This window comes from Diabrotica virgifera, chromosome 8, assembly GCF_917563875.1.
Source record: "Diabrotica virgifera virgifera chromosome 8, PGI_DIABVI_V3a".
NCBI classification, from domain to species: Eukaryota; Metazoa; Arthropoda; class Insecta; order Coleoptera; family Chrysomelidae; genus Diabrotica; species Diabrotica virgifera.
This window is the reverse complement of record NC_065450.1, coordinates 116,165,254-116,178,906: the sequence shown is the minus strand read 5'-3', so window position 1 is coordinate 116,178,906 and position 13,653 is coordinate 116,165,254. Positions and strand designations below refer to the sequence as shown.

General features: G+C 31.4%; 1 protein-coding gene across 1 annotated transcript in view; it reads right to left on the bottom strand.

The window, feature by feature from the left end:
- The window catches only part of LOC126890483 (PDZ domain-containing protein GIPC1-like), a 194,233-nt gene that overhangs the window by 89,382 nt on the left and 91,198 nt on the right, over positions 1-13,653 (bottom strand). The window contains exon 2 of the mRNA XM_050659465.1: positions 1,908-2,004. Within this exon, the coding sequence (XP_050515422.1) occupies positions 1,908-2,004 (97 nt within the window). The remainder of the gene's footprint in view (positions 1-1,907; positions 2,005-13,653) is intronic.

Here is a 13,653-nt window from a genome sequence, read left to right as displayed (position 1 = left end):
GTGTAAACTGTGTGTCAAATTTGAACAAAAAATTTTAAAAGGTGCTTTCACAATGGGCTAAAATCAGTTTAGAACATTTGTAATAAAACACTCCTCGGTAAGGAAGAATATTTTATTCAAGTGTTCTGGGTTAAATCTTCGTATTTTGTGCTAAGGTTTCTCCAGTTAGGACAGTGGTCGGCAAACTTTTTAGCCAAAGAGCATAATATGAACATTACAGCAATTTAAAAAGAATTGGGAGCCAAATCTGCTTGTTCAGCAAACTTTTATTACACGAAATAAAACTAAAGCCCTACTACCTAGTCCCATCCATAACACCCAAAAAATTAAAAAGTGTTTTTTTCGTGTTTTGGCTTTTGGCGATATTTTCGTTTCTAATTGATCATTGTTGAAAATGATCATGTCTTCCTTCTCCAGGTCATTCAAAGCAGACCACTTGTGTTGTGAATTTTTTCTTCTCCAATATTTCCAATTCAATACGAAGACGTTCGAATTTAGAGCGCCATACCTTCTTGTTCTTAAATACATATTTCAAAGCTATTAATGCAAGTGACAAAAAAAGAAAATTTCAACTCTGTTATCGTAGCCTTAACAGGAATTTTAACAAATGCTAAAGTTTGTAAGTTTGATAAAAGCTAATTTATCAGAATAAGATATAGGTAATATTTTTCCTACCAAGTATTTTTTAAATGAAAATATTGCGCTTTCCGTGGGTATTTGGGCCAGAGCCGCACCTAAGGAGCTAAAGAGCCACCTGCGGCTCCGGAGCCGCACTTTGCCGACCACTGAGTTAGGAGATAGACAATTCTTAATGAAACACCCTGTATAATTAAAAGTAACTGAGTCACTAAGGACACTCAAAACTGAGGACAATCAAAAATGCGAAAAACAGGCTCAAACCCCCAAAAAATCCTTCAAAATAACCCACGTTTTTGGGGCGTTTGAACGTGTTTTTCCCATTTTTGAATGTCCTAAAGGACCCAGTTACTTCAAATTATATATGGCCTATAAAAAACTTTGATCTGATTCATTTTGGAGTCTATAAAATAGGGAAAATCCCCAAAAACGCCCTAAAAACCAGTTTTCCGAATTTTTAAGGAGGCACACCACACTGAAAAATTAGAAATATAGTTTTTGATAAAATACACAAAATAAAAATATAGACCTTCAGCCACCTCCAAAAAAAGTTACGCGCTTAAAACTTTTTTTGCGGTTATATACACTCAACCTACGAGTCTATAAAAAATAGACATGTTTTGTAACTAGGCAGGCAACTAGGCAGGTCAAATTTTTGACATTTTTAAATTGATTGCATCCCACGAAAAAAAAAATAATAAAAACGGAAAAACGTTTTTGGTGTTGAAGGGAAAGGGAAGGGCAGAGGGTTAAAATTGCGCTGAGTTTTAATTTTTAATCACATGAAATGTAAAAAATTTTAAAAAATGAATTCTGGGAGTAAGTGCATTTGGGCTATTTTAACGGGGATACCCTTTGTTGAATTCGATTCGTAAGAACGTTAATACATCTTGCAAACTAAAGTGATAATGCCGAAATGAAAATTGCATTATTGAACAAGGAAAATGCATTTTCCAAAGTGAATTTCGAAGTGGCGAAAAATAATAAATTTGTAATTCGGAAATTCGTTGTCATTCGTAGTGTTCGTAGTCAGCTACCCCAAAAATTTTCGAGTAGTAATATTGAACTCATTTCCGTCAAATATTTCCGAATTACGAATTCATTATGTTTCACACAGCGAAATGTACTTTAAAAATGCATTTTTCTTGATCAATAATGCAACTTTCATAGAAATCCATACACCTGCAAAAAATTTATTACTTCATCGTCTATCATACTTGACTACTTGATATCATAAAATTGATAAATTCAATTAAAATTTTAATTCCTACCTTTTTTATGAGCAAATATAAAATCCTCTAATCCTATTTGACCTCCTAACAGTTTCTTCATATCCACCTTATAGGTGTTTAAGGTACAAAATAATATCTGTAACAAAAAGCAACTAGTTAGCTATTGGACAAATAAACGGAAGATATTATGTTTAATTAATTATTATTTCTGACAGCATCAACTGCATGATGGGACGAGGTGAATGAACCATGTTAAATGGAATTTTAAAGCAAGTAACACATGGTAATACAGAAACAGCTATAAAAAAGTTTAATGGTAGGTGTTTATCGTAACATAAAAGATCTAACACGCGGTTTACATTATAAATGCTTTCTTCTTTTGATTTGTAACAATTTGCAACACATATTGGTAATGAAGATGGAGGTATGCAGAGCGTGACTACTTGTGTAGCATTGCATTTAAAAAATATTTTATCGCCAAAATTTTATCAATATCTTATTAAAAATATTTGGAGATATGATATTTCCTCCGAATATCATTTTCGCTTGTTGGGACATTTTACAACAAAAAACAAGGACGTTATTAAAAATCTTCTACAGTCGGACAAATGAAAGAATACCCATGAACGATCACATTAATCACTTATTTTGTATTTGCTATCTTTTTTTATAACAAACGTTTGTTATTTATAGAAAAAGACAGCAAATACAAAATAAATGATTGATGTGATCGTTCATGGGTATTCTTTCATTTTTTCGACTGTATTTTTGTTTAAAAATAAAAGTATAGCCCGTCCCAAACCTTTTTTTCAGTGCGTCACAGATTATCGAATTCTCCCTAACGCATCTCTAAGTTGGAAGTGACAGAAAAAAATGTACCTCTGTGATTATTATACATTTAACTTAGAAAATTATGTACCTATTCCTTGACGGGTATTTGCATATTAATAGGCTATTGATTATATTCAAAATAAGATAGCTAAAAGGAACTACAACGTTAACGGGGTTTTATTATTTCATATGATCAATGGACATCTATATATGAAAAAACCGCGGAGTGCTACCATTTAAAGGGGTGCGTTTTTGAGAAATGGGTGAATTAGTCCCTGGGCACAGGTTACATTAGGGTGAGTTCTATGCACTTTTGGTACAAACATATCTACATAAAAATTGTTCCTGGTTAAATGTCCTATCTAAATATCACTTTTTAAAGTCAATGGTACTTTTTTTACAAAAATATGTTCAAAAGAAAAAGCACAAAGATACCCTAAAGAAAGGAATTTTGTTTTTTGTCCCATAACTTTTGTCCACGAGGATATAGGTATAGACATTGCGTTACAAAAAAAAACCTGCATATATCTTCTTTAAAATGTTGTTTAGTAGAGGTAATTAGGATATATAGTTTTCGAAATATGATTTTTCAAATTTCGCCACTCACAGCAATTTTGGGCAATTTTTCTTGTTATTTTGCAAATATTGTTCTGTAACTTTTTTCTACGTTACTTTAGGTATATGCAATGGTACATGCAATAGAAATAGAAATGAATTGTCTTTAAAATAGTCTACTGTATAACGTTGTACGATTTTTTTTAAAGAGATTATGGTTTTTCAAGGTTTTATACTTTTAACGATTTTTTATAATTTAATATAAAAATAAAATAATATTATTATATAATACATATATTATATTATAATATTATATTATATATAGTATATATTATAATATAATATTATATTATATATTATATTTTATATAATACCTAATATAAAAAAAATATTATTTTTTACATTTTTTACAATTATTTCTGAAATTTCTCATTATACCTTTTTTTCTTCTAGATTTAGGTATATATTATATTATATAATAAAAAAAGCTTATTTTGTTTACTTTAAAATGGTGTATTACAAAAAATTCTAGGATTATTTTTTAATAAGATATTATTTTTCAAATTGTAATAAGTACTTGCAACGATTTTTGATTTTAGGATTATTTTTTTAATTTCTCATTATAACTTTTTTTTCTTGTACATGAATATACTATATATTGCTCAATAAAGAGGGCTTACTTTTTGTTCTTTAAAATGGTGTATCATCTATATTTAAATAATGGAAACCGAGTGATTCTTTGATATTTTTTTACCTGTATTATTTAAAATTATTTCTTTTACAAAAATTACATAAACATTAGTCTTAGAAAACATCACTCTAGTTAAAATTATTTAAACGTTGACATGTAAAAAAATTTTAAAATCAAAATACATCTCTTCGTTAGCATTAGCTTCAATATCTTCCTTTGACACCTCAGTTATCTTGGAGTTCCCACAATTAGTACCCATTCACATGCACCCTTTGCAGAATATTGAACAACTAATTCCTATCTTCCTACAACCGCAGTTTTTTGTACCGGGTGTCCCAATAAGAATGGCTCTCGGCCATATCTCAGGAACCGTTTATAGTAGAGCTTTGAAATAAAAAATTTTATAACAAAAGTTGCCTCAGGAAAAGCCTGGAAATTATTTTCATAATTGTGGGTCCACCGCTAGAGGGCGTAATTGAATATCAAAAATAAAAAAATCTAAATTTTACAAAATTTTCCTAATAAAGGGGCACTGGAAATCCGATTATTGTATTCTTCATCAAATTCTGCGCATATTTGATTTAACAAGTTTAACTCTACCTTTGCAAATAAGAGGTGGGGGTGAGTGGGAACCTTGTTATGAGAAAATGGCTGTAAGTCCGGTTCTGCTAAATCAAATTTTGAAAACTGGGTCTTGTTGAAGACAGATCTTTTTCTTCAATGTAAGCGTGATAATTTTGAACCATCTTAATAAGTAATAAGCCAGCTGGGAGGCGTTATTTAATTTTTTTCAGAAATCTAGTTTTCCTTGGAAAATATTAAATACAAGTATGCATTTTTAATCATACTTTATAGAATTAGATTAAATTAGCAATAGAATAGCGAAAACCGCATGTCGATACCTTTTTTCTATCTCAAGATATCTCGAGAAACGTGTAAATTTTATACATAACTGTTACTATCACCGGTAAACTAAAATAATGAAAAGTAGTGTGCTGTGGAAAAAAACAAAATAACATTTTCCAGATGTCAACGTATAAAAATATAATTAATTAAAACAACAATATAAAGAGAAGCAATACTATTAAAATTAAATATAACACAGAACAAAAAGAACTACTTAGTGACGACCTAAATATTCAAATTGTTGCCCATCATACACTACTCTAGAATACATTATCCAGAGAATACTAAACGCCATTCAAAGCATATCGAGAGCAGAAATTGAGACTGCTGTTCAATCTACTCTTGAAAGAGTAAATGTTTGCAACGAAAATGATGGGTAAAAATTTGAACGTTTATGTCATCACTAAATAGTTGTTTTTATTTCTTTGTAATAGGGCTTTTCAACGCTTCTCATTTGTTTCGAGCCTCTGTCATATGCCGTATAATCCGTGTATAATATTAATATACGAGATATGAACGAGGCTCGAAACAAATGAGAAGCGTTGAAAAGACCTAATATACGTTGAGAGCTGGAAAATGTTTCTTTGTTGTTTCCATAGCACACTACTTTTAATGAATTATTTCGTTTACCGGTGACAGTAACAGTTATGTTTTTAAATTTACACGTTTTGTAAGATATCTCGAGATAGAAAAAAGCTATTAACATGCGGTTTTCGCTATTCTGTTGCTAATTTTGTCTAATTTTGTAATATGGTATTAAAAATGCATGTTTGTATTTAATATTTTCCAAGGAACACTAGATTTCTGAAAACAATTAAATAACGCCTTCTAGCTGGCATATTATTCAGTAAGTTGGTTCGAAATCATAACTTTTACATTGATGAAAAAGATCTATCTTCAACAAGACCAAGTTTGCAAAATTTGATTAAGCAGAACCGGACTCACAGCCAGTTTTTCATAACAAGGTTCCCACTCACCCCCACCTCGTATTTCCAAAGGTAGACCTAAACTTGTCAAATCAAGTATGCCAAATCAAGTAGAATTTTTTGAAGAATACGACGATCGGATTTCCAGTGCCCCTTCATTAGGAAAATTTTGTAAAATTTAGATTTTTAAATTTTTGATATTCAATTACGCCCTCTAGCGGTGGTCCCACAATTATGAAAATAATTTCCAGGCTTTTCCTGAGGCAACTTTTGTTATAAAATTTTTTATTTCAAAGCTCTACTATAAACGGTTCCTGAGATATAGCCGAGAGCCATTCTTATTGGGACACCCGGTACATCCTTTGGTACATTTACATGCTATTTTTTCAAGCAAAGTAAATATTGGAATTAATCCATATTTTGAAGTTTGCCCGGCCGAGTCAAGTGGATCGAAAGTATTACCTATAAAAAATAAGATTCAATCATAACACACAATCACATAAAAAAGTTATAATGAGAGATTTAAAAATAATCCTAAAATCAAAAATCGTTACAAGTACTTATTACATTTTGAAAAAGCATACCTTATTCAAAAATAATCCTAGAATTTTTTATAATACACCATTTTAAAGTAAACAGAATAAGCTTTCTTTTTTATTATATAATATATACCTAAATGTAGAAAAAAAGTTATAATGGGAAAAAAAACGTAAAAAATATAAAAACTCGTTAAAAGTATAAAATCTTGAAAAAGATAACCTCTTTAAAAGAAGTCGTACAACATTATACAGTAGAACATTTTAAAGGTAATTGATTTCTATTCCTCTTACATGTACCATTGCATATGCCTAAAGTTACGTAGAAAAAAGTTACAGAACAATATTTGCGAAATAACAAGGAAAATTGCCCAAAATTGCTGTGAGTGGCGAATTTTGAAAAATCATATTTCGAAAATTGTAAATCCTAATGACCTCTACCAAACAACATTTTAAAGAGAAAATGTGTAAGTTTTTTTTCTGTGAAGCAATGTCTATACCTATATCCCCGTGGACAAGAGTTATGGGACAAAAAACAAAATTTCTTTCTTTTGGGTTTCTTTGTGCTTTTTCTTTTAAATATATTTTTGTAAAAAAAAGTATTATTGACTTTAAAAAGTGATATTTAGATAGGAAATTTAACCAGGAACAATTTTTATGTAGACGTGTTTGTACCAAAAGTGCATAGAACTCACCTTAATATAACCTGTGCCCAGGGACTAATTCACCCATTTCTCAAAAACGCACCCCTTTAAATGGTAGCACTCCGCGGTTTTTTCATATATAGAGATTCATTGACCATATGAAATAATAAAACCCTGTTAACGTTGTAGTTCCTTTCTATAGTACATAATCAATAGCCTATAAAACGGAGTTCTATTTATAGATGTATATTGGTTGGCGATTACAATAGTCTAAATAGATAACCAATCAATGAGGCTAGTGACGATAATTTGACACAAAAATAATCGATCATATGGTAAAATGACAATTGTAATTGCTAGGTTAGAAATTTGTCAACGATGAAAATATAAATATTTTATGTCATTGGTATAATCGGGCATTGTATAGTGAAATTTGATATTATATTTGTTTAATTTTACATTAAACTATTTTAAATATTAACATTCTGGCATTGATGTCTATACTCCATCTGATTTACTTACCATTGCACGTTATCCGCGTGATAGCCCGTGACGTCACATGATACCAACACGAAATATTTAGGCGGTAGGTGTGTTCTTTTTTAGAATCACTTTTTGCCGAGTACACTGGCATTACAGCCACTAGACATATTTTATTATATACGCGTAGAAATAATATTTAAAGATTTCTATTAATGTTAACTTAAAGAAATACACAATAATATGTTTCATTTAATTTGTATAAATGGATTATAAACCTTTTTTATGAAGCACATTTGTTCGGAATACACTGTAACTCTAATCGAACGAAGGTGATATTTTGGCATAAATTGGTAACATTTATTTGACAGTTGCGGTGATGACACTTCATATTTGTTTATATTCTTTACTATAAGTATTTGTTTCATTATATTTACTGTTTTTATTATGTACTTTAACGTAAGATTATAACTTAATTCTTGTTTTCTATTTCTAAAGTTTTTATTTATTTACATTGAATATTAATATGTTTTGCTGTATAATCCACTTCCGCAGAAATTGTGTGATGTATTTGATTTAAAATGAATTCAAGAATTTTTTGTAATTGGGCAACAATGTCAACTTAGTAGATAATGACGTGCAACGGTAAGTAAATTAGATGAACTGTATATACATATAAATATTCTGACAACTGTCAGATTGAACTAAAATGTCATGTACTGATTTGTGACATTCTTAAAATCATAGAGTTATATATTAGCATAGAGAGAGTGTCATTCAGAGCGAAGTGACGACACCATCTTTTTTATTTGGATTAGTGCTGTTTCACTCTTACGCATAGTAAAGCTGCCCTATAGGTATGACGTCAAAATTAATGACGCACGAAAAAAGGATTTGAGATTGTAACGTTGTCGTTGTATTTGATGCTCCAGGTAACAAAATACAGTCGAAGATAAAGGTTCGCTTTTTAAGACATTTTTATTTATAATCAAAACATACAAAAGATAAGATAATTAGCCTTAATTACTCGTTAATTTCGTTAATAAAATATACTTTATAACCTACGTATCGAACTTTCGGTTCGGATCGATGTGACGATATTTGGTACATGAATGAATACTACCGACGATCGTGTGGATTAGGAATTACCTTTATTAATATGAAATGGGCTTACAAGGAGAGGACATCTCCCTCAACTCGCCAGGGGGAAAGACGTGTAAGGAATTATCATCACCGCTCGTATAGGATAGGTAAAAGGAAAAACCGTCGGATTCGTTCAACGCACCAAAACGACAGGGGAAAATGGTCGGGATAACTCACCTCTTATACCTTATTGTTGTTTAATATTCTTCGATCAACGCTCCAAGAATAATCATCCAACTAGGCTTTTCGTTCCTTCTTTTATATCGTCCGAGACGGTGTAAAAACACGTTTTACTTAATTCATTGGCGTACTCTAGACGATAAAATTATATTATCGTCACAGGATCTACATGTGTAATTTTCATAGAAAGGGAGCCCTTGAAAAATGTGAAGCATAGTCGTAATATTTTTGGTAACAACTAGAAAGATCTTCTGCATATTCCTCCCCGTACGTTGTATTATGAGGTTAGATGTTAGAAAGCCAGGATTAAATTATTCTGTTTTTAGCAGCATTTCATAGCTGCGGATTCCTGTCCATTGGCTAATATTACGCAGCCATGACATCTTTTTACGACCTACACCCAGTGCCGTTTTATCCAATGGGCGTTTGGGGCGGGCGCCTAGGGGCTCGGGCCCTGGAGGGGCCCGTAGAGACCCTTCCTTTTATTAATAACAAATTAAAGTCCGCTAAATAATGGATGACCATCTTTTTTTAAATAGAGAAAAAGACTACGAAATACCTGCGATTTCGATATGGTTTGATTTTAAGACTGATAAATAAGAACTGTGACAACTTTTAAACCAAAGAGCGATTCCTTAGAAAATTGTAAAAAAATGTATGAAGCTGGAGACAAAGCTTATTACAGAAGATTAAAAAATGAAAGCAACTCTTACAGAGTAGAACCCACTGGAAGCAAAGATAAGTGTTAAAGCTGTTTATTGTTACCCGTGCAAATTATTTTCAATTGAAAAAAATAGTTTACCTGATTTTGGATATATTTTACCCACTGGAAATATTTCAATAGTTTACTCAAATCTCACGAAGAAAGTAAATTTCATCTGAACTCTATGGTTATATTAATAACAAGATCATCAGTTGGAGTTAGATGGATCATCAGTTAAATTGGAGTTATAGACGCTGGCTTGAAAGAGCAAGTAGAACGCGAAGCTGACTATTGAGTAAAGGTTCTAAGAAGAGTTGTTGTCACCATTAAATTACTTGCTTCTCAAGGACTAGCTCTTCGTTGATCCCATGATAATTTAACAGGTCGTCATAAGGGAAATTACTTAAGTTGTCTTGTATACTTTGCTTTTGACAACTTCTTAGGTCAGCATTTACAGCGTAATGTGAATAAAGAAAAGGGTTCAGTTAGCTATCTGCATGTCTGACCAAACTTGCAATGAATTCCTGGAAGCGATGATAACAAAACATGTAGAAACTTTTGACGTTGTAAATGCTTTACTTAAAAACTACGGATCCATCAAACATATTTTTCCAGTTAAGCAATAATAGAGACAAAAAATCAGCAGTTAGAAGTGAAGCCAAGGCACTGCATAATAAAATGGGTACCTTTGAGACAGGTTAAATTGGATACTCTATTGACACTGATTTGGGTCTCTATTTTAATATGGTCCCACAGATTTAAAACAAGTGAATGCAACAAGCAAAACGTTAGAAACTGTGGACTTGACTGTGTCAATTGGAGTAGAATTAATGACATTTGAGCTTTGTTGGAGACGTAAGAAATAAATTAAGCGAAATTGAACTAGAAGCCAAAATTTTTTTTGTGAAGGCAATAACTTAAACATATTCTATTGAATTGGCCTTAAAAAACTAAGAAAAAAACATTTTTCAATGAAGCAGTTGAAAGTGAAACAATTTTAAAGGGGTAAGAGATATTCAGAATTGAAGTAGGTACATCCAGTCGGAAAAATGAAAGAATACCCATGAACGGTCACATCAATCACTTATTTTGTATTTGCTGTCTTTTTCTATAAATAACAAACGTTTGTTATAGAAAAACACAGCAAATACAAAATAAGTGATTGATGTGATCTTTCGTGGGTATTGGGTATTCTTTCATTTTTCCGACTGTATTTAATGTTATATGCCATAATATTTCTCAAGATCTTTTAAAGAGAATATAATGCTACAAAAATGTTATAACAGCTGTTAGATGTTTTTTACGTTAAATAAAGAAGAAGTCAAAAAGTGAATTAATATTTTATGCGAGGAATATAAAAAAGATGTTGATGAAACCAAAGGGAACTTGCATAATGAAATTATTCATTTTATAACGTTATGCCAAAGTTTTAATAAACATTTGAAAATTTGGTGTCATCCAGGATGTAAAGGCAACTTTTGCCAATTTTTAACTTTACTGCAAGTTTATTTGACGATACCAATATCTAATGCGTCAGGCGAGCGGTCTTTTTTGGCTTTAAAAAGAATAAAGATACATTATATTGAAGGTCAAAGGGTCAAGAAAACGTAGACGCATTATCACTATCGTATTATAAAAAACGAAGAAGTGGAGCAACTTAATTTTAATAGTATTAATACGGCAGTTTGCTAATGCCTAGTCAAGAAAAAAAGTGAGCTAATTTTTGTCCTATAATATATTCTTTAGAATATGTTTTTTTGTTTGTCATGTGTTGTTCTGTAGATCTTTCTGTTTCTTTATATTTTTAAATGTATTTTTTGGAATATTTTTTACGTTTGCTATTTTTCTCGTTTGTTTTAAAAATCTTTTTTAAAATTATTAAAAATTTATGGGTTTTACAATAAACGTTTATAGTTAATGCAGGTTAATGCATGTGTTTTTTTGTTAAAAAAATTGACAACGAATAGCAATGAAGGGGGCCCCTAAATCTCTAGTGCTCAGGGTCCGAAGTTAGGTTAAACCGGCACTGCCTACACCCCTCTTACAAGTATGTTTTTCTACTAGCAATATGTGCCCTAAGTATGCAGTCTTCTTACTTTTTACATAATCAAAAAGTTCCCTATCCTGGAAGCCCTCTCTTCTTAATACTTCCTCATTTCTGACTCTGTCCGTCCATGATATTTTAAGCAGTCCGCGCAGGTACCGCATTTCAAAAACTCCAAGTTAGTTAATGGAGCTGGCCTTTAACGTCCACGTTTCCATTCCTCACAAGAGAACATGCCAAACGTAAAACTTTAACATCTTGTATCTCAGGTTGATATCCAACTTGCGATCAGTCAGAAATGTACAAAGCCTCAAAAAGCGTTTCTGCCTTGTTTTACTCTCCTCTCTATTTGTCCCAGAGTCACAACCCAAGTATCAAACTGCGTGACGTGTTCGGTTTCTTCTCCAGCTAGATATCTTTGTGTTTGGGTAATTATTTCTAATTACCATTTCTACCTATTAGGTAGGTTTCTACCTATTAGGTATTACTAAGTAACTATTTCTACCTATAAATAATTGAATAAAAATAAAGATAAGCTTTTTGAAGGGACAAGACAAGATACCCTGTACCTTTTGTTCTTATTTCGGTCACTCCTTATTCAGTTTCTCAGCCTGTTTCCTGTTTTTTGAGCATTCTTGTTTCTGCTATTTCCAACATTCTCTGTGTTTTGGCTGTGTGGGGTCTTGTTTCTGATGCATATGTTTTGATCTTATACTTATAATGGCCTTATAGATTCTGCCATTACCTACTGACATTTCTGTTATAATTAAAGGTGAAATCAGGAATGTTTTTTGAAAGTGTAGGATGAATACTGAAATAATGATTTGTAGATTGCAAATAAATCTACAAATCATTATTTCAAAGTTAATAAACTGTCAAGATACATCAGTACTCAGTACTCTGTTTTACCCTTATGTATGTTGGTACATATGTATGTTGGTACATTATGTATGTTGGTACATTATGTATGTTGGTACCTTCTATAAGTCAATTTTAGATCTCGAGCATAAAATGGATCCACAAAATACATTACATCGATGCGCCTATTATTTTTACAATTCCAATCAAAAACAATATTTCTCAACAATATAAATTTTAATCTTCCATTCAAAGAAGACCTACCTATTATTTTATAAACCAAATTTCGTCACCATTTTGAACATGATTCGAAAAGGTATTAACCTTTTATAGATACATTACGGTCACGATTAAAATAGAGACCTCGAATAGAACTTTTCGTAGTTGCGTTATAGAAAAAATAATTCGAAATGTAAGAGTAAGCGTAAATAGTCCAGTCAATGAAGGTAAAATACAGTGTAACTATGCAATATTCTCTGTCTACACTTTACACCGATTGAAGTTGATCCTGTGCCGTAAGGTGCTTTTACCTTTTATGGTGTCTGTAGCCCCAGTATAAGCGGAGAAATAGCTTATTAAAAGTTGGTTCTTCTTCGTCAAAGCCAAAATTTAAAGTTTCAACATGAAATATGAAGCAAGCCATGCATTTTTCATAGAAAACTCAGAGGATATGTTTTTTATATAAACGTTTTTAGAACCAACCCTACGTGAGTTATGACAGAAGTAAGGTTGGACCGATTACCCCCCCCCCCCCAATTAAAAATAATCACTACCCCTTTACAGTTTACTTTACAAATGTACTTATGTTATGCTGTAAATATTTGGCTGGTTTAAAATGCTCAGTTTTGAAAAAAAAATTGAGTTTGAAGTGAAAGTAGAATTTTTGTAATTTTACAAAAAATTACCATTTTTTCAAACAAAGCGAACACTACAATATATAGAACTACATAGAGAACTATAGGTAAATAGAAAATCCGCTGACGCGGCTTTGGGATTATAGCAGGGTTGTCTGCTATATCTACAGGTAACAGGGCCAGTGCTACGCTTCAACCGCCTTAAAAATAGAAAAAAACTAAGATAAAATAAATAGATAATCAAAACCTGTAATTGTGTACTGTAAAAAATTTTGCGTATCTATAATAGTTTTCGGTTTATTAGGAAAGAAGGGATTCTTTTGTAAAATACACTCTTCTCACCTCAAACTCATTTTCTTTCAAAACTTATCATTTTAAACCAGTTAATACCAATCAAAACCAGCTTAAACCAATAAAGTGAATTATTGTAAAGG